At 42.0% G+C, this 22,277-nt stretch overlaps 1 protein-coding gene across 6 annotated transcripts in view; it reads left to right on the top strand.

Moving 5' to 3' along the window:
• The window catches only part of DYM (dymeclin), a 223,858-nt gene that overhangs the window by 155,907 nt on the left and 45,674 nt on the right, over positions 1 to 22,277 (top strand). For all 6 annotated transcript variants that reach the window (XM_044431104.1, XM_044431105.1, XM_044431103.1 and 3 more), the window contains one exon: positions 1,750 to 1,852. In XM_044431104.1, the coding sequence (XP_044287039.1) occupies positions 1,750 to 1,852 (103 nt within the window). The remainder of the gene's footprint in view (positions 1 to 1,749; positions 1,853 to 22,277) is intronic.

Here is a 22,277-nt window from a genome sequence, read left to right as displayed (position 1 = left end):
TTCTGTGTATTCGTCTCCAAACACAATACCAAAAAATGGAAATTCTCCAAAACAACCAGAAACCGAGCAACAGAAGATGTCAATAAAAGAATAAAATAGGCACGGCGTGTCTCCCAGCCGTTTCCCATGGAACCGTCTCTCCCCTCCCTGGCAGCACCAGTGCACCCCCCACCACCACCACAATTGTAATGCCAACCGAGGAAGAGGTAGTAGAGCACAGCCCGCCCCCATGCTGGTCCACAGCGAGTGGGATGTGGCCACCCCACGGACTGGCAGAAAATCTCCCGCAGACCGGCGCCGGTCCCCAGACCGGTGGTTGAGAAGCACCGTCCTAGAGGCTTGCCTGCAGCACAGACAGTGCCATGGGACAGCCCTGTGGCTGTGAAGAAGGCCCCATCAAGGCCAGGCGGTTCACAGCAGGCAGCAGCAAGTGCAGGAGGGGCCAGGCAGGGGAGCAGCAGGAGGGGTGCCAGTGGCAAAAGCAGTGGGAAGAAGCGAGGCGGCTGCCTTCAGCCGCATTCTGCCCAAAGGCGGCCAGAGGTCCAGCTCTGGCCCTGACACAAGGCGCAGTTCTGTTTGCTGTCCCCGTTACGAGTGATGCTGGCTTTTCAGTGGAAGTTATAGTTAAACCTTTTAAGGGGAAAATGACTGAAACAACTCACAAGTGCAGAGTCTTGATAGTGGCATGTACTTTTTAGGGTTTTTTTAAGTCTTGGCTAGTCTGGGACCTTGCACATTATTGTATTGTATTGATATTGATAATGCACTCTTTTCCTGCAAATTACATTATCCCCCTCTGCATTTTATTCTCACAACAACCTTGTAACGCAGGTTAGTTTCAGTGTCAGCAACTGGACCAAAGTCACCCAATGAGTTTCATGGCTGAGTTGAGATTTGAACGCAGATCTCCAGAGTCCCGATCCAGAGCTCTAATCACCATCTCACACCAAGCTTCAAAAATACGGGGTCTTTCCCTGGCTTCATTCAGGACTTTGGAATCATTTGAAAAGCTGTGGAGGACCTCTTGTTTCCAAGTGTTTCCAAAGCTTTTTGGAGGATGACAGATGTAAAGTACTGCAGACATAAATAGAAAAATGAACATGAATTCTTGGTGCACCATGCTAAGTATGGAGCACTTACGAATTTGGGTGAAGTGGTTCACTTCAGTCAGGAACAGTAGCAGACTGTGGTAAAATGGGTGACAAGAAATTACATAAGAGGAGGAGGAAGGGAGGGGAGCATGTGATTCAACAGCCTGAGCTCCTAGCTCGACTTATATGGTTATTTATTCACCCTCTTTGGTTGTCAAAACAAAATGTCAGCTTTGTGAACTATTTCAAAAATGTTCCATTATCAAAATAAACCTGTCTTTTGCAGAGTTCTGTTTCCAAGGAAACAACTCATAACCCCCCCTTTAAAAAGTTGCCTCTGTAAATCCACTTCCACAGGATAGTAGTTAATGCCACCACTTTGAAAGGGAATTGGGAAAATGCTTGGAAGATAAAGCTCCTAGTCCTGGTGGCTATATGCTATGTCCAGTATCGGAAGAGGTATGCTGGGGAAGATAGGCAAGAGGGTACTGCTGCGTTCATTTCCTCCTCGGAGGTTTCCATTGGGCATCTGGTTGGCTCCTGTGTGAGCAGAATGCTAGATGAACCCTTGGCCTGACTTAACGCGACTCTTATACAGTTATCAGATGTTGCTGGGTTTTTTTTAAACCTCCTCATGTGTTTTCTTCTTCCTCCCCAGTTTATTTGCATTGTTGTCAAAAAAACACAACAAAGTTTTGGAACAAGCCACACAGTCCTTGAGAAGTTCCCTAGCTTCAGATGACACTCCACTTCCAGATTACGTGAGTACTGAGCCTGGCATCGTAGGGAACGTGTCAAAATGGCATCCCCTAAGTCTGCAGAAAACTATCACAGCGTATAATGAGCTGGCAACTACCAACATGAAAATATAGGTGTGTGTACTGATGATATCATGTCTGAAAAGCAACGAAAAAAAGTTAAAAAATACATTTGCAAATAGGAACATAAAGAACCACAGCTATTCACAGTGGAGACATTGGCTCTGATCTGGTGGCTTGCAGTTCTCAAGTGTTTCCGTTTGATTGCCGTTTGATTGCCATGGCAGGGGAGACAGTGCGAAAAGTATTGCCAGCAAAGTACTGCAGGATCCTATGGAAGAGAAGTACCGTAATTCTTCTTTCTAGCCAGCATCTGTCCAATAACAAACATACCCACAGCTGTAGATTTTCATGCAGTTAACTTTCTAGTTAGTGGGCCCAGTAGATGGTGTTCTAGAAATAACATGCCTTAGAAACAATACAACTTGCAGTAAAATATACTGGAATATAATTTTTACTCTATGCTTGTCTCTTGGTGCTTCCAGTCTGCTAGCAGATATTAATATATTTTTCAATATATTTGTTACATCCAAACTTGCTAAACTTTCTGGACTTAGTGGGTGCACTGCTTTTCAAAAATTTGATGTTTCTTTTAAGTCTTAATATACCACATGAGACTAATTCAGTTCTAATTGTGCTTTAAAAAGGCATTTATATATGACTGTGATTCCTATTAAAGCAAAGCAGTGCAGATAGACAATATGTGCATTAGCTCTCTTGTGCCCATTTGTTGTGTCTGTGATCTACACTCTTAGTTTCTGATCTAGAAAATGATAGGTGCTGTGCAGATACCTTTGTAGATCTCTTTAGCCTGATCCTAAATGTCTGCTTTCTTTCTGTCTTTGGAAGCCCATGATTCATTATTCCAAATGCAGTTTAGCAGATAAACAATCAAAATGTATTTCTAGAGAGCATCTTTTCCCCTTCTTTTTGTTTGGCTATAGTAGCCGTTCCACAGATTCAGGGAGATGTGATGGTGAAGTGGGTCCATGCCTCTAGTCCTGTTGAAAATATTAAAAAATTTTCCTCCTTCCTCCCATGTTGTCTTAAACTTCAAGCCTGCAGCCAGTGTCTCTCTTGTTTTACCAACTGTACGTAAGCTGCTTTGGCTGAAAAGCAGGAAAAGGTACATAACATAGATAAATCGCGAGTACTCTGCTCTTCTGCTGACAAAAACAATATCATATAATTAAAGCAGTAAATATAGGCTGTTTCAAAAGGTGGCAGCAATGGCAATTTCCTGCTTTTTCTTCTCATGCCAACAGGGCTGTTGGTGCTGGTGGCCTCTGTGCAGGCAGACAGTGCCAGATCTCAGGTGGCAGAATGGAATGCTGGCAGGTCCTTTACTGGCTGTGTCCCTTTCTGCTGCTCACACTAGCAAAAAAAAAAAAAAGGCGGGGAGTAGTGATTGGGGTGTGTGCCTATGGAGAGATGTGGCCCAGAGTTTGCTTTGGAAAGGGCCCTGATAAGGTTTGGTCTGCTTGGAACTCACCTGCACAGCTCAGATACAAAACAGAACCTTGTTTTGCAAGATGTGTATCTTCCTGTGTATTTCTTGTAACTGTAACAGAGAAGCAAACGACTACAACCTTTTTGCTTTTTGACAGAATGGGATGACATTTGTGGGTGTAATAGTCCTTTCTAGAGGGGTGAAGCCTGCAAAATTTCAGGAAAATAATTACAGGGATTGTTGTACAATTTGTCTTTAAAGTGTGTGTGCATGTGTGTATGTTTTGAGCAAAGGAAACTGCCAGCAATTTTTGTTTTATTCTGTTGCGGGGCTGGGGCTGGTAACTTATTTCCAAGAAATTAGGAAGGCTGGATCAACAAAAAACAGTGTTTCCAAGTTCTGCTCCAGCCAGATTGATGACACTCAAAGCCATGGAGAACTCAAGCAGAACCAAAAGGACCACATTCCTCCTGTCTAGTTCTCATCTGTGCATCAAAGTGATCAGATCATTCTGTGTCGCAGGTCTGAAGCCAGGTTGAATAGCTCTAGATAATCCGTCTCATCCAGAAACACCTTGTCCAAGACCTACAATATGGGATCCTGGCTGGAACTTAGCCAGTGTTTCTGGGTTTTGGAAAGATTTTTCTAAAAATAAAACACCGTCACTGCCTCATACCTCCTCTTATAGGCATAATGGAGTCACACTTGGTTGTAAAATGTGTTATATTAACAAAACCGTTACTCATCCCACCACCCTTCTGGTTCTCCAAAGGCCTTTATGAAAGCCGGTTTTTAGTCAAGTGTGTACCATACTCAGTGTTAAGGCAAGGGAGGCTTTCCTAAAGTTTTTACCACTATTCTTCATGGTCATCCATTGTATTTTATTTAGGGGTGCTATGAATGGGGGAGGACATGAATTCATTGTGGAGCTTATTACCAAGTAGCCATGCATAGGACTGGACTGTAAGGGAGGGTATCTCAAGCATATCCATTTGTTGATTTTGTACAACTTAAATATAATATAGATATAAATTGTACATAAATGTTCTTGAATTCTAGAATAGCTTTTCGTTTTGTTAAGTTTGGTTATATTATAATCTTACAACTGATTCTGCTTAACTACTGGGCAGATGAACCCCGTGATCCATCAACAAATGCCATAGAATACTGCAAATCTCCTCCTCCAAGGTTGGAAACAAATCCCACCTTGAAAGAGAGATTCAGGTTGCTGCTGCAACCTTAGAAAGAATAGTGAGAAAAGGAAGGGGGAAAGAAAGGGTGGGAAGGGGAGAGAAGATCCATAAGCATCATGTACTTGGTGCCCAAGCCCAGCAACATGCTGCCCCTAATCTGGCTCAATAGCCCACCTAGCAGAAATCATTTTATAAAAGGATGGAAATTTTTAAAAAAACGCTACTGCTGCTGACGACAGTATGGCCGGACACTGGATTCTTCTGTCTAGTGGGCAGTGAATCCTTTAAGATTGCACCGTAACTTTGGTGTTTAATATAGAAAAAGCTCTAAGTAAGCAAGCAAAAGAACAAAAACTGGAAACGCTCCTTCATCAGCCTCTAGTGAGTTTCAGCTTCCATGCACATCCCTGTTCCAAAAGCGAAGCAGTCTCCCTCTCCTGTACACACCTTTTGTCCTACCAGAAAGTACCACACCGTGAACAAAATCAAGTTGGGCTTCTCATAGGTCATGTGTTTGCCCTATGTTCGGACATTCAGTGACCACAGCATGTGGGGATGAAGACTGAAGAGGCATGGAGACTCCTGTCTGACAGTGCAAAACCCCCATCCCTACAAATAGGTTCAGTTTTAATTGCAGCGTGAAAATTATTTCCACCTTTCAAGGTACAGGGAACTAAAAATCTGTATAAAGGTAAAGTGTTCTCATTCAGAGTTCAGCTATGATAGATTTGTGGACACTAATTTCCCTCCTGTCAGAAGACTGAAATTTCTCTTACCTGCTGTGGAACTCGTGATGTAATTCGGTATCCTCCCCTTGTATTATTAATAATCCAAATAACCCCACCGATGTCGTTGCTGGGTGAGATGCTTCTTGCATTCCCTTTCTTTCTCGGCTAATGCTACATAAAGGAGTCAACGAAGCCCCCTATTTAGATCCATCTTATATTTGTCTATGGTAAATAGAAAGCAGCTGCCAGTTTCAGCATCTAACTCTTGAAAAAATTTAAACCCCTCAAGCATCATCTGGAAATAATATAGCTTGTAAAACAAAGCTAAGAAGAAAAAGCAATGTTTGTTTTATGTGGGATGAATGACTTCAGTTGGGGTCCTTCTAATTTGGCCATTAGGAGGGTTATTAAAAAGCAGTATTACAAAGGTGGTTTCAACAAAAAGATTGTTTTTGTTCTATCTTGTTATTATATTTGATTATAGCCAAAGCAGTAAGTACTTTATAAATAGCCCTTCATTTCATTCCCCCAGCAGAGAAGCAAAAGACCAGTAATCTTACTCTGTCTGTGCATTGGTGGATGCTAAATTACTCCCTTATATTATTTTAGTTCCTTAAAGCAAATCGTGTTTTAGAAGTCATATTTAATTTCCCCTTATGTGCTTTGGAATGTGCAGTGAATTGCGGAATGATAGCACAAAAGTACTAGCTATTTTTTAAGCAAGCTAACAATGCTAAAAGTAGAATGGTATAGGAATGAATGCTGTCCTTTTTGAGGAAACCGTATTAGGTTCACTGTGTGTTGGCTCTAGACCACATGATACAGACACCATTCTGGGGTTACTAAGGCCAAAGCCTACTTGGGAGTAAGTCCTCCTGAATACAGTGGGGCATCTGAGTAAAATAGTGTGCAAGTGGACTGTAACAATGTCAACTTTGCTTTACTTGGAAAATGTCAGAACATCACAATCTTAGAAGAACATTTTGACAGTATGTGGACATGCAAGGAACTGCTTTCCACCAATTAAATCAAGTTCTTTCAATTGTTCATATAAGGAGTCTTGCTAGGAAGTTGATAAATTTCCTGTGTTTGCTGCCTGCCTGGAGACTATAAAAATGGTTAGCAGAAGGGGCTGTCAAGCACACGGCAGGCCATGGCACAGAGTGAGTGTATCTGCTCTGACAGGTCATAGAACATGCAGACCTGTTTTGTGCTATCTTAGATTAATGGTCTATCAGTTCAAATATTCTCAGCTGTAATAGAGGATCTTGAGGGTCCTAGGCTGCAATCCTTCCCAGTCCTGGCATCTTTTTTTTATTGGAGTTTGCAGAGATTACAGCTTGAGCGTCGAACATACAGAATATATGTTATGTATTTATCTATATTATGTGTTAATATATGTTAATATAAGAATATATATATATATATATATATATATATATATATATGCTTCTGTGCCGTGGTAAAGCCCCTGGTGAAGCCCTTCATGCATGAAGGGAAGGATTTGGACAAAGCAGTAAGCACTTTTGGCATAGGAGGCTTTCCCAAAATATCCTACTTTATGTGGAGAAATTGTATACCTTAACTCTGAATTAGGTGTATAGAAATAAGTAGAACTGCACAAAATTTCACAATTTGTGCAATAACACCTGAGTTAATCTTGGTTTCCCTGGGTTTTACCCATTCCAGAAGGTCGGTGCATATCAGCATGACTGCAAAGTCTGATTCAAAGTTGAGGTGCTCCTGTGGGACTTCTCTCCCACCACTTTCACATCTAAATGCACATTTGTACATATCTGTCTAGTGTAATGTTTGTGGAGTTCTGCTAATTTTGCTTGATGTGACTGAGAATATGCAGGAATGCTATAATGGCAAGTATCCATGTGTGGAAAAAGCATTCCAGGATTTGGCTAGTGTTGTGTTTAACTGGGGAAGAGGCCCCAAAGAGATATGCATGAGACAAGAATTTTCCAGGCTTTCTTTTTGGTGAGTTTCTAGATTTCAGCTATGAAACGAGGAAAGCCAACGTTAGTGGTCTGACTGAGATAACCCCATGCTGTTTGCATCTGTTACCAAGATAAAGCACAATAGCTGTCATTTTGAGCTGTGTTTTCTCTTCTCAGTTGAGAAGTGTACATACGTGATAGTTTCTGATGGTGGTTTTGGTAGACTAGACAGTATTTGTTCATTAAAAATGAAACTAGAATAACATACTTTCTCACGGTCTATCAACTACTCAAGTAGCTTTAAATAGCCACTTGCAGCAGAGGAGGAAAAGTTTTGGAATCAAATTTTCTACATTTTATTGAGGGGATAGAGATTGTATCAGTAGTCACCTCCAAGGTTAGTGCCTGACTGATAACTTCAGTGCTTTCAACAGATTAATAGTGTCGTTAATTAGACACAGTATATCCAAGGTATATGAGATGCCTTGCCTAAGATACCATAGCACTATTTATCTTCCCACCCCCCCAAAAAGTAGGGACAAGGAATGAGCTGATGTTCCAACTTATTACTGCACAGACAAACACATCCAGTGCTGAAAGGAGGAGATACTGCACTACAGTTGTGTTATTTTTCCTCTCTTGAAAATAAGTTTGGGGGAGATCAAGAGGAGGTTTAAACATGAAATGTGGAGTAATATTCTAAATATGGACACAAGCCCATTCTGCTGTAGCCATCTTTAGTGATGTGGCCTTGCAGTGCATGTTGTGTCGTCCTGGCATCCATGAAATTGGGTTGCAGGTAGTTAAGATGAACAGTTGAACTTGAGGAGTAATCTTCATCCCTTTGGTCACATGTTTAAAATGAGTAGGTGGTTCTTCATGACCCAGCAAACCTGGGGGAGGGGGTTGGCTTAAACTGAACAAAAGTGATTCATTCTTCTTCTGATAGTTATGTCTACATATTTGCTATGTAACCTATCCAATGCAGCTGAAACATTAACTTGAAGATGCACACTTTCCTACAGCAAATACTAAATACTAAAATGTTAAGTTTCCATAAGATAATACATATCAGCAGTGTTCTGAATTCCTCTTGTGACAAGAGCAATAGCTATCATTGATGAATTTCTTGTATCATTAGTAGTAGCATATAGTGGTACACATTTAGTGGACCATAAACTGGTTCCATGGATGCAACTGTTCAGAACTAGGTGTATCATTACAATGCAGCCTGAGCAGAACTTGGAAAGGCCCCTGGCTTAGGGAGGAAAGCCACAGCTGCCCTTCCTGGTCCTTTGGTCTGTTGTTCACCATTATAGATTGTTTGGGGTGCTGGTTTGGAGCAGGGTGGGGGACCGTCTGAAGCACTGGGTTAAGTTACCCTAAGTACAGGCAGGCCTTTAAGAGCAGGAGAAATGCTGAAGAGGTAAGATACAGATGGACAGAAAGCACGAAAGAGGGAAAGCTTCAACAAAAGCATACAGATTTCCGAGACTGACATGGGGATTGGGTCTCTTCCTGCTGTCTGTGAGGCCTTTCCCTCCTTACCTTTATCAGGTCATTTTGCTGAGCTAGAGAGAAGAAAAGGAGGCACCACATATTTGCTAGACAGTATTTACACAAAATTCCCATCACAGTCCACTTTTCTACATACTTCACGTAATTTGTTGAGCTTTTGTACTGTTTACTTCATTGCAGTCTGCATAGATATTTTTCCCTCACAGCAAAAATAGGGCAAGTGGCAGCCATGCAGGCAGCTACATATAAAACTCTGCACATTCTGGTGTCGCAAGGTTGCCACTTCTGTATTATGCCCAACTTTGCTGGGTCAGGGAGAAGATAAGAAAAGTACTTTATGTTCTGCTGGGCAACAGCTGAAGTGGCGGAGGGTAAAGCAGCTGCCGCAGTTACCTGGCAATGAAGCGTGAAAGAAGGGTGGCATGATTCATTTCATATGTTTGTTATAGACATGCCCATGAGCTCCACCAACAAAGAATCCTTTCTTGAATTTCACATCTCCAATGACCTCTGTTATTTCTGCTTGGATGCTTCTCCATCATCTTAAATTGAACATGTACAACAGCAAAATTCCCATCTCTCTTCCCAAGCCTCTTTTCCCCATCCATCAATAATGTTGCTATCCATCCTGGGGTGGTGTGGTGGTTAAGAGTGTGGGACTGGGACTCAGGCGATCCGGGTTCGAGTCCCCGCTCAGCCATGGAGCCAACTGGGTGACTTTGGGCCAGTCATAGACTCTCAGCCCAACCTACCTCACAGGGTTGTTGTTGGGATAAGATGGAGAAGGAGAATGATGTAAGCTGCCTTGAGCCCTTTGTAGGAAAAGGCAGGATATAAATAGAAAAATAAATAAATATAAATAGAAAATAAATGGGACAAATCCTTTTGGAATCCATCCTTCTCACATCCACAGACTTCCTCTCACACTCAGCCCAGTCCTGCAAAATGAGCCAAGCCAAGATGAAGTCTGCACACACTCACGGATGCCCATCTGCTCATGTGGCAACACTCCCTGTCAGGTGCAGACTCCCAGGAAATAGAAGGGGGCACTGCAGGTGGTCAGCCGGGTGCCATTTCCAGTGGCCAGTCTTCTTCCTCCCCTGCAGAGCCAGCAGCTGCCGCACCAGGCACAGAATCGGGTTGCCACTTGGAGAGCACGTGGGACTTGATTCCTGGTGAGCGGAATGAGGAGCATTCGCCAGAAACTCAGGACTGCACAGTGGACCAGAGTCCAGGGAACCAGTCCCAGGAAATCCAGTGGATTCCTGCCCCCACGTGGATTCCTTGCACACCCCTCATCTGCCCTGTTGAACAGGTGTGAAACCTTGGCATCCTCCCTCTCCATTTATCTTTGTTTCTCGTGCCTGGTCTGTAGCCGAGTCAGGCCACTTTTCCCTCTTCTTTCCACTGTCCCCTCAGCAGAAACCCTGCTCGTCGCATCACTTGCAGTCTCCTCCTTCAGGTCTTCCGTTGTCTTTCTGAGTCTTCTTCACATCTGCCCAGCACTTCGCTGCCGAAATGGTTCACCACTTTTGTGGCCCACTGATGACACGATGCCCCATTTAAATCACTACACTGGCCTCCTGCCCCTCCTGGATCCCGCATAAGCTCCTTGTCCTTAGCCTGCAAGACCCTCCATTATCCCACCTCACCCTCAAAATAGCTTTACTCCTCTATCACAACACCCATTACCTTTGCCCTGTTACTGGTCTCCTGTTCCCTTCTAAGACTCCCCTCTTGCTTCCTCATAGAATTTGAACTGCCTCCCATGATTTCCCTGTGTGACATCATGTTCAGATTTTTTCAAACCCACCTCTTCTGTAAAGCCCTTGGCACAACACTCCAGTTCCCATGCCCCAAAGAAACGGAACCTATATTTAAGCCTTTGCAACTGAAATAATTGCATAGTACTTCTCTGTTCACTTTTGCCTTCCCTTTCTTCACCTTTCTCTGTGTTGAATTTGGGCAAAAATATGCCCGCTGGCACACTGAATGTTGAATATAAATAGCAAGAGATATAAGGATACATTTCCATGTAGTATCCTCTTCAGAACTGTGGAGCTCCTGAATGCTGCAGCTTAAAGATGTACAGAAGTACAAGGAAGTTATCTCCTCCTCTCTGTTCCTTTGTTTTATTTTATCATATTATTCATCTGTATCTTCATGGTTTCATGTTTTGTGCTGTTGTGCGACCTAGAAACAGAGTTTGCAGGGGGAAAATGTTTTTATTTAATGATTTTACAACCCACCCTATCATAAAACCTCAGGACAGAATTTTAGCCTGATCATCAGCTCAAACAGAAAATTTCTCAACATCCTGGTATTCAGAAGTCTCTAGGGAAGGGAATTCCACAAGTGAGATTCGGCCACAGGGGGTATCCCTTTCCATTGTCTTTCTGTCCCAATTGGCCCATATGGTAAATATAACAAGGCATTGCTAGTAAATCTGAAAAATTCAGATGGAACATACAAGTAAAGGTAAATCCCATTTAAATAGGTCACATACATCACCTTGAAATAAGACCTGGAAGATATTAAGGAGCCAGGGCAGGTACTCATCTGACGTTATCCATACGAAACCCTTGTAGACACAAGAGCATGATGATTCTTTAAATCATGGATCTGGTAGGTCTACAGGTCCTTCCAACAGCATCCACAAAACTCTCCTCTCTCTGCCTGCTTCAAAATGTATTTTTAATTTTAAAAAACCTTGGAAAAATAGGGTGCCAGGTTCAATTTCCAATTTCTGAAACTGTCATTGATCAGCTACCCAGCAAGTAGGAAGAAAAGCTCAGGTGATGGCGGTGGCGAGGAGCGCCTTCCTTCAGCTTCAGCTGATCCATCAGCTGCGTCCCTATCTGGAGAACGATTGCCTGGCGACAGTGACCCACGCTTTGGTTACTTCCCGACTAGACTTCTGTAACGCGCTCTACGTGGGACTACCTTTGAAGCTGATCTGGATACTTCAGTTGGTGCAAAATAGAGCTGCCAGGTTGCTGACGGGGACTGGGTGTTGTTGTCATATAACCCCAGTTCTCCGTCAGCTTCACTGGCTCCCTATTGAAGTCCGGGTCCAATTCAAGGTGTTGGTTATGACCTATAAAGCCCTTAATGGGCTTTGGGACCTGGTTACCTAAAGGAACGTCTGCATCCATATATGCCCTCCCGCCCCCTACGATCGGCAGCGGATGCCCTTCTCCGGGAACCCTCCATGAATGATATTAGGAGGGTGAGTACCCAGAGGCAGGCCTTCTCTGCGGTGGCGCCCCACCTATGGAATGCGCTCCCCAGAGAGGTCCGCCTGGTGCCGTCATTATTTGTTTTTCAGCGCCAGGCGAAGACCTTTTTATTTAAAAGTTATTTTAACTGTTAATTTATTATTATTGTATTTATAGATTTTAATATATATAGCCGAGTTGGTACCAGCTTTTAAATTAATTGTAGTTTCTATGAATGTTGTGAGCCGCCCTGAGGCTTTGTTGCGATGGGGCAGCATAGAAATGTTTTAAATAAATAAATAAATAAAAGAGCTACACCCAATCTTCTTCCATCCATACAGATTTCCCCACTTTGGTCTCTCTGTTTTTCCATCCCCATCGTTTAACCTGGCTATTTCTCTCCATCCAGCCCTTTCCTTTGCTTTCTCCTTTCCTTTTTCCTAGCCTTCTTCTCCCTTCCTATCCCCCCAACCCTGTGCTTTTTCTTCCACTCACCTCTCTATCCTGCTGCTTCTCTTCAGCCTCTAGATTTGCTATTTCTCTCCCAACAACACACCCCTTTACCTCAATGTTTCTCGCCATTCTTAGATTTAGCCTTTTTTCTCTCCTCTCTACCCGTTTGCCTTTGTTTTCCCTTCTCCCTCTCAACCTGTAGCTTCACTGTTTTTCCCCACACGCACATGCACCTGCGCAGACACTTCTAACTAATCAGGTCTCCAGAATAGGCATTATGTTACTAGCCACGTCCTCCATGGGAGCCATTTTGTGGTGGTGCCCACAGTAGTTTATTAATTTCCAAATGGGTCCAAAAAGATTGGGGACCCATATTTTAAATAATCCAGTTGATGAAATTCTACAGTATTTTGGACTATAGATATTTAGAGGTTTATAGGTTAAACAGTTTATTATTATTCACCATTCAGAGACCTTCAGCTACTGGGCAATATGATTAATTAATAATCAGCTAACACATTGAATTGCTCCAGGAAAGCAGCAGGTAACCAGTACATCTACTGCATTAGTGATGCAGTATGCTTTATTGCTGAGACAATACACCCACCTGAGAAATGAGTGGGCCAAACTTGTTCTGTGATACATGTTCCAGTAGACATCTCCAAGTTGTCTAAGTTCATCCTTAGTGTCTATCCATGCAATATTCCAGCATGTCCAATCAATTCCCATGATAAGCACCAAGACTTCAGACCTTGAGCAGATATGAAAAGAAAAGGAACAGCTCTCTTAGCAGTAAGATTATTTTATGTTGTCTTGGCCTGTGTCCATGTATGTTGAACTGATTTGTATGGATGAAATATTGCAGGAAATTATAGCACAACATCCGCATCCGAAGTGAGACCCAGTGGCCTAAATACCACTCCAAGAGCTAGCTTACGGTGATACGTTAGATTACAGAACAGCTTCTATCTCCATAAAGAGGGTTTCATTATCAGTATTGCATTGCATTGTATTGATATTCCACCTTTTTTCCTCTTGTCCCAAGGCAGCATACATAGTCCTCTTCCACCATTTTGTCCTCACAGCAAGCTTGTGAGGCAGGTTAAGTTGAAAGTGAGTGACTGGCCCAAAGCCACCCAGGGACCGTCAATGAATCATAGAGTTGGAAGGGACCAAGAGGGTTATCGGGTCCAAACCCCTGACTGTTGCAGGAGACCAGTTTACACCATCCCACTCAGATGACAGCTTCTTTCTGAATGTCTCCAGTGTGGGAGAACTCACCACCTCTCTAGACAACTGGTTCCACTGTTGCATTGCTCTGACAGTCAGGAAACCTTTTCTGATATCTAGCCTGAACATGGGTTGTTGCAACTTGAGCTGATTATCCCATGTTCTACACTCTGGTATCAGCAAGCAGAGATCTTGACCTTCCTCTTTGTGACAGCCTTTGAGGTACTTATAGAGGGATCTCATGTCCTCCCTCAGTCATCTCTTCTCAAGGCTGAACATGCCCAGTTCTCTCAGTCTCTCCTCACAGGACACAGTTTCCAAACCCTGGATCATTTTTGTTGCCCTCCTCTGAACCCTTTCTAATTTTTCTGCATCTCTCTTAAATCTTGGTGCCCACAACTGGACACAGTATCCCAGATGAGGTCTGACTAGTGAAGAGTATAGCAGAACTACTACTTCTCATGATTTGGAAGTAATACTTCTTTTAATACATCCCAAAATAGCATTTGCCCGTTTTGCAGTGCGTCGCATTGTTGACTTATATGTAGCCTTCTGTCCACAATAACTCCAAGGTATTTTAATATTTCAATTTTGTTGAGCCATGTATTCCCCATCTATTATCAATGCATTTGTTTTCTTTTTCCTAAGCGAAGGGGTTGGCACTTGTCCCAATTGAATCTCATTCTTTTGCTTTCAGCTCAGTGTGCAAGTTTATCAGGATAGCCCTGCATCTTCATTCTGTCTTCCAGGGTGTTCACTATTCCATCCTGTTTTGTATTGCCTGCAAATCTGATAGTTTTTCCTTGTACTTCCTCATTGATAAAGACTCTGATGAGCACTGGGCCTGGGACTGAATCCTGTGACACCCCACTAGTTACCTCCCTCCAGTTGGAGAAGGTACCATTGACAAGCACTCTTTGTGTCCAATTTAGCGGCCAATTTTGGATCCGCCACATAATTTTTCTATCTAGTCCTCTTTTTTCCAATTTGCTTATCAGAATGTCTTGGGGCACTATGTCGAAAGTTTTACTAAAGTCAAGGTAGATGTGTCCACAGTGTTCCCTCTGTCTGTTTGGGAGGTTACTCAGTCAAAAAATGAGATTAAATTAGTCTGACAGGATTTATTTTTGATAAATCCGTGTTGGCTTTTATTAATCACTGCATTTGCTTGAAGATGCTTACAGAGTGATTTTTAAATAATTTGCTCCAGAATTTTTCCAGTGATTTTTTCATGGCTGAGTGGGGCCTAGTGCACAGATCTCCTGGGGGCCCATTTTAGCACTCTAACCACCATGCCAGATTGGTCTTAGTTTTTTGTTTCTTGGAGAGCTGGACTGACTTACAGCTTCGAGTGACTTCAGAAAACACTGTGAACTGTTTGCCAGCAATCTTCACTTTTCCTCACATCGAGAGCGGAGGAGAATCTAGGCCTTGCCGTTTTGCCAACATGCCCTCAGCCTGGGGAAAACAGAGATACACTCGGGAGAATGGTTCCCACACTGTTCTTTCAGTATGCTTGTATAGCGGAGTTGTAGAACAACTCATGTTACACTGCCCTGGGAAAAAAAGCTTAATTGGTTTTTCCTGAAATATGAAGTCCTTTTTTATATATTATTTTTTGCATCACACAGTTCATCTCTTTTTCTCTCGACTCATTCTTATTATAGCTGGTTAATTAAGCTTTTCCAGAAATCTTAGCCTTGAGTTGTTGCTTTTAACTTTCGAGTTAACAATCATCCCAGACTGACAGAATTTCTTTGGAGGGTAATTAAGTGGCTCCAGAGTGGATATGCGAAAAGGTGGTGAGTTGGCTTTCTCTCTCATGTACAGAAACCACACAGTCAACTCTGTTGTCCCTTTAAAAGCATGTTGGCAAAGGTAGAGCTCTGTCCCCTCCGGGATACGTCCCACTGCAGTGGCTCAGCATTTCATTTTCTAATGCAGAGTTGCTTTCTTTCCTGGTGCAGCTAAATGAGTGGGCACCTCTGTCTTTGATCACGCTTTTGCACACCTTTCTTCATCTTCAGAGCACTTCACTCCTGCCAACAGCATCTCCCTAAATCTCCCATTGACTGATTGGCTCAGAGGTCCCAATGGACCTTTGGTGGTAGCTCTTAGAGTTGGCTTGTTCCAATGGCCCCATCAAATATGTTTTCCAGATTGTTGGGTTGTTTTCCCCAGCTTATTGGTACACTTTTTAGACAAAAAAGAATTACCCCTTTCTTGGCAACAAGTTGCAGGTTTAAGTGCCTGGCAGTGTCTCTCATATGGGGCTGACTATAACGGTACATCAGGATCCTTTGTTCCAGGCCTCGAAGGGACTCTGTTAAAGATTAAACTGTTCCCAATGGCTTTCTTCTAAATTGGTTTATTGGGCTGCTGAGTGGAAATGATTTTCATTTAAACTGTTGAGGGATTTTAATATTTGCATTTTAGTTCTATTTGCTGGTTCTAGTATCGATCATTTGAGTTTTGAAATTGCCTTGTTAATGCTTTATGGACTATTAGAAGCTGTCTTGAGAGAGTTTTACCCTCCAAGGTGTGTCTGTGCAAAAATTAAATACTAAGATAAATAAAATGTGTTGGCCTTGTAAAGCACATCAGCCGCTTGGCTTACACATGGAAGCTCCTTTGTGACCTTGAAGGATGTGATGATGTGGCCAGAGAATTGGCAGCCTTGGTCCAGTCATCTGTCTGCCCCAGGCCAGAGTGGATGCAGCTGCAATAGGTCTCTCTTGAAATGCGGATCAGAGCCAGCAGCATAGGAAGAAGTGACTGAGATTATGATTTCATCATAAAAAGGGCACAGAGGCAGGGGTTACTGCCCCCCCCCCCCCAACTTCCCCCAATTTTTTGCCCCCCCCCCCCGGTTCCCACCCCTGCCCAGCGCATTTCAGGTCAATCAGACTGGCTTGGCTTTAGGAAAGCATGGCTGAGGGAGGGTGTGATCAGTTTTATGATTGATTGATTTCATTTTTTTACTGTCCAATACCTGAGGCTCTTTGGGCAGTTAACAAAAGTTAGAATCTCTCCCCTGGATTACTGTAATGAACTCTGCTTTTGAAGATGGTACGGGCACTTCAGTTGATCCAAAACAGAGCAGTGTGGTTATTAATGGGGACCAGTCCCAGAGAGCATATCACACCAGACCTCCGCCAACTGTACTGGCTGGCTGTCGTTGCTGGGGCCCAATTCAAAGTGCTTACACTAACATACAAAGCCCTACAGCTTGGAACCAGGATAGCTAAAGGAACTCCTGTTTCCATATATCCCTGCCAAACCACTTAGATGAAGACCTCACAGAGGCCCTTCTTTGTGAGCCCCTGCCCAAAATGATTTGAGGGAAGAATTAGAAAGAAAAGGGGCCTTCTCCATTATCTCACCCCATCTCTGGAATTCTCCTCCAAAGAGGTGTGACTGACACCCTCATTATTCTGCTTTTTCTGCCAAGTAAAGACTTTTTAATTTAGTACCTGTTTTTAGAATTATGTTTTTATTATGCTATTTTTGCTGCTGGTTTGTTGTTTTTAATCATTGTTTATATTATCTTCCAGTTTTTTACCTTCTGTTAATTGGATTTTATGTGATTTTGGATGTTTTATGTGATTTTGTCTATATACATACACACACATGCGCGCACAAGTTTTTATGTATTTCAAATCTGTACAGTCAGGAGCTGTCAGAGCAGTTTGTGCAATGCAAAATTTTCTACCAAATCTAGCCCAGCCCTCAAAAGGAGGGATAAAAGTTTAGAACCCACAGTCTGTTAACAGCCTGCCTGGATCTCTTCTGGGGCAGTCTGCCGGTCAGTGGCCCCATGACCCATGCAAACTGCTTTTAAAGTCTTGCAGTCTTTTTGAGAAGGAAGTTGACAATTCTTGTTGCTTATCAAATATGACATGTTGTGTGTGAGAAACCCATTTCCAGTATATGTGGGTATCCACCTCTCATGATTACCGAGTTAATTCCGTGCCATTGTGGTGCATGTTTTTATTGCCCAGATTTGTACACTGTCGGACAAGCACCTTTATAGCACTGTTAACTTTGCTGAAGTGTGCAGAATCTAAGAAAAGCAGGAAAAACAGCTTTGGAAAGATGCCTCTGCAAAGACTAACATAATAGGTGGATGTGTTTGAAATTAGAACAGGATAAGCAAATGAAAAATAGTAGGTGGTGTGTACAAATGAGATAAATAACAGGAGAACCAGCTCAATTAATGTGTGGTATGAAATAAGAGGAAGAATGGGGAGGATGGTGATTGAGAATAAAGATACTATGAAGTGATTACTGTTGTTTGGGCCTCTGTTTTTATAGTTGGAATTTCTGAGTCAGACCTATTAGGTGTTTTAGGAAACAATCCTGGACAGAGGCTGAGGGTCCTAGGATGTTTTGGATTCTCCAATCCACAAAGACAACATCCTAACTTCAGATGGGAGATTGGAGGTCTGACCTCCTTCAGCCTGCATGGAAAGAACGGCACAAGCTGCTGGTTTTTCAGGCCAGGAGCTCTGCTTCAGAGAGGTGAGAATTTGGGGGTGGGGGTGGGGGGGCAACAGGAGAGGCTGGGGTGCAAATTATCCTGAGACCCCTGAACAACTCCTCTTCCCCTCCAGCATGTCCCAGATAGACAGGCAAAACAGCTCATTCAATGAAAAATGCACAGTGGGAAAGTGATCTCTGTGATGTGTCTCTTGCAGTGAATAAAATGCTCTTAAGCCTCCAAGCTGGGAGTGGGGGCAATGATCATTGACAGTGTAATTCATGCTATTGAGCCCTAATAAATTTATTTATTCATTTATTTATTTAATTTATATTCCTCTATATTGACCCGAAGGCCCTCTAAGTGGATTACAGTAAGATAAAAACACCCCATGACAATAACAGCAAACAATTAAAACACAACAAACAAAAGACACTAAAACAAGCCACTACACAGTGGAGGGAAGCCCCCACTGCAGTTAGTTCAAGTCAATGGCTGCGTTTACTTGTCATAATAAACTCTAGTTTATTGTGACAGGAACAAGCCCGAGCAAGCTTGCACATTCCCTTTCCTCCTTTGGGGAAGTTTTGCTTCAGGTTTTTAGTAACCCTAGTTTAGCATGTCATCTGAAACTTAACCATTCATTCAATTTTTATACTGCCCAACAGTCAGAAGGTTCCCTGGGCAGGTTACAGAGTTAAAGAACAAGTAAGCAACAGAACAGGAAAACCAAATCAGAGTAAAGCCATAAATCTACAAAAGAAAGTAATAACAACAGCAGCAAACCCTCAGCAACCCTCAGTCAGATTGGCATTCAGGCACATAGAGTATGTGGTAAAATGCAGTACTAAAACTAAACATGTATTTAATTTTAACTGTGGCTTGTTTGGAACAAGCCAATTTTATAACCCATGGTTTGAAGATAGGTTGATTCAAGCAAATAATAATTTGCTGCTACTTGTTCCGATGTCTGAATGCAGCCCTACATTTGACATTGCTTTCATTTTCCACATCCTCTGCTCTTTTCCTCAAGCTTCCTCCTTCTGCATTTTCTCTTTCCTAAAGTTTTGGTTTGTCACAATCTATTTCTTAATAACTTTTCTTCAGCTTTTTCAGCTCCCTGCTCCTTATCTTCCCAGTCTTCAATCCCACACTTGTTGTGCCTCATTTAAATGGAGTTAATTCTAAAACAACCACCCCCATGCCATTTTTGCTCTTGGAGTCTGTGTGAAGCTTTCATTTCAGCCAAATTGGAAACTTATCTTTTTCTCATGGAAATTAGACAGTAAACATTCATCTTTTTCTGGATTAATTGAAACATCCACAAACACTGTGTACCAGGCTATCAGTTTAAACCATGGGTTCTCAAACTTTCTACCCTTGCAGTTCTCTTGAGAGAGCAGAAAATAACTGAGGCCTACCCGTCCCCAAGTGATAATGCAAAGGAGGAGCCAGACAAAAAATGGTGACAGATAGCAGTGGAGTCTAGTATAATCAGCTCAGAATTGTGGTTATCTTCTTTGATATCGAATCCTTTCTCGGAATTTGCAAAATTCTTTGCAACTATTTTCTTATAACAGAGAGTTCCACCATTTACCTTTCCACAAGGGAGGTATCATTACTCAGTCTCCCCATTTTAGGCAGAATTTGCTTGCCCAGATTTTTTTGTTTGTTTGTTATTGTATATAAATTTCTCCTTCCCTGCTTCCCTTACTAGCCCCTCAAAGTATTTTTACTCCATCACTGTTCATGCTTAACTTGTAACTGACCCTATTACATTGCCACTTTCTTTCATCCCTTGCTCTCTCTGCTTTTACAGTTACTTATAGGAGAAACAGCTTCTTCCTTCTATCCCCTTCCCCTTTTTTCTTGGATGTTAACATTTACTATTATTATTATTATTATTATTATTATTATTATTATTATTATTATTATTGCTACTGCTGCTGTTAACTTTGTTTTCTGGCAGCAGCTGCTGCCACGCCTGTACATGGCCACGATGCATGGTCCTTACACTCACCTGAAAGTAGACCAAAACCACTGATGGATCCCAGCCAGCAGTTTGAAAAATGCTGGATACAAGCAGTGTGACAGGTTTCACTAATATATTTATATATGAATATAAATTTGGAGAGTTCACAGACAGTTCCATGGTGGCAAATGTGGCCATAATGTAAGTGCCATTTCAAAAGTGTTCTTATGTGCTTTGTTTCAGGAGAAAACTTTTTCTACTTCCCCTTAGCAGGCATTGCTCCCAAAGCTTGAAACAGGAAGCTGAATAGCGTCACAAGCTTTGTGTTTATCAGTATCTGCAGTGAAATTTTATCCAGCATGTGAAATTTTATCCAGCATCCAATGGAATAAACTTTAAAAATAAGATGGAATGTAACAAACAACACTTAATCTAAAACAATTGTGGTTTGTTCCTGCTATCACAGCTCTCTTGAGTCTGCTGTATCTTTCCTTTCCTGTTTGTACCTTCCACCAGAAGCTTCGGGCCTTTGGAGGAAGGAGTGACACAGTAGATGAAGAACTTTCAAAATTAATGTGCCTGAGACAGTAGATCACAAAATAGTAATACTTGTTGATTGATTGGGTATTAGGCGTGTTCAAAATATAATCTGTGTGGATAATAATAGTGCTGAAAACAAAAGGTTGAAATAAATGCTACTTAAGCCTTCAGCTGTAGCCATTTTATAGTTTATAACTCTACTGGTAATTCAGTTTTCAACCTCCTATGTGTGTCTTCTTTCCTGATCAGATTTTAAGTAATTTTAACTTTCCAAGTTTACGTATATTTCAGGGATGTGAATGGATATGCATATATCAATCAATAAATTGTATATTTAAGATGTTGCATTTTAAAATAGTTATCTAAGAGTACTTTACCTGTGACTTGATTCATAAAAAATACAGAGAGAACCAGTTTGCGCAAACCATGGTTGCTGGAAGTATTGGTTCCCATATACACATTCACTCCCCTTTCCCTGGGTTGCCCAAATCCGTAAACTCTGGCTTGTTAGAGGACAAACAGCCCTGAATGCTGGTGGGCATGCAAGACCCGAAACACATGCTTGTTCCCACTGCACCATCAACAACCCACAGATTATTAAGCAGAGGTTGTTGACTATATGTGCACCAAGTGGTCCAGTTTATCCGTTATTTGTTGCCATAGGGTACAAAAAAATTAAGGCTACCCAGAAATTAAGGCCACCCTGCTGCAGATTGATGGAATGGCTGCTGAGTGGTTACCTAAGCATTACAATAGTATTGAAGAGGATAAACTTTACATTTTACAGAACTCTTTGGTAAGAGAAGGCTTCTGTGAACCTTCCTTAACAAGTACATGCATATTTTCAGTCCCATGAAAATGTTAGAGCACAATCCTGTGTAAACCAGAGATTACCATGTTTTGCAGTACAGTCGGGTATGTGTCTACTGAAGCTTGCCCCTTGTGCTCAAGAGGGTTTACTCCTATGTATCTCTTTTGGATTGTGGTTGTTGAATTTAGCAAGCTTCAGTTTTTTCCAATTCAAAACCCTGTTCTGACTTTCTTTTGAAAAGGATAGTAAAACTTAAGTTTTTGAATACAACTTGAACTTCATCCTTTCATTCTTTACTTACTGTTCATTCATAATATTACCTCTTCTAGATTGATTGACTAATGCTTCAGAAGTAATTAACCTTTTCATAGAGTATTCATAGTTTCCCTTTTTAGCAAAAATGCTTCCCTATAAATTTTTTAGGCATGAGTCAGGGAAAAAGTACTGACGCTTAGTAGTTTCGTTTCTAATTGCTGGGAATATACAGCATAAATTAGAATTAATGTTGGACTCCTCTTCCTTCCTTGCACCCCCACCCCACAAGTTCTCAAAATGCCACAGACTTTTTCAGGCTTCAAACCTATTACAGTCCTTAGTTATATGGGAATAATTTCTTATGAATGCAGTAGGGCTTGCTTTTGAGTTGACATATGTAAGCTTGTCCTTTTCCCATAAATTCTTCCTTTTCATTTTGACTTCTCACTTTTGCATGATTTGCTTACTTTGTTAATGTTTATAGCAGCTTTCCCCAATATACTGTTCTCCAGATGTGCTGGGCTGCAAACACCATCATCCACGCTGGCCAAGGAAGTTGACAGTTATATAGTCC

This window comes from Varanus komodoensis, unplaced genomic scaffold (assembly GCF_004798865.1).
Source record: "Varanus komodoensis strain SLA01 unplaced genomic scaffold, ASM479886v1 scaffold22, whole genome shotgun sequence".
NCBI classification, from domain to species: domain Eukaryota; kingdom Metazoa; phylum Chordata; class Lepidosauria; order Squamata; family Varanidae; genus Varanus; species Varanus komodoensis.
This window is presented reverse-complemented; position numbering and strand designations above follow the sequence as displayed.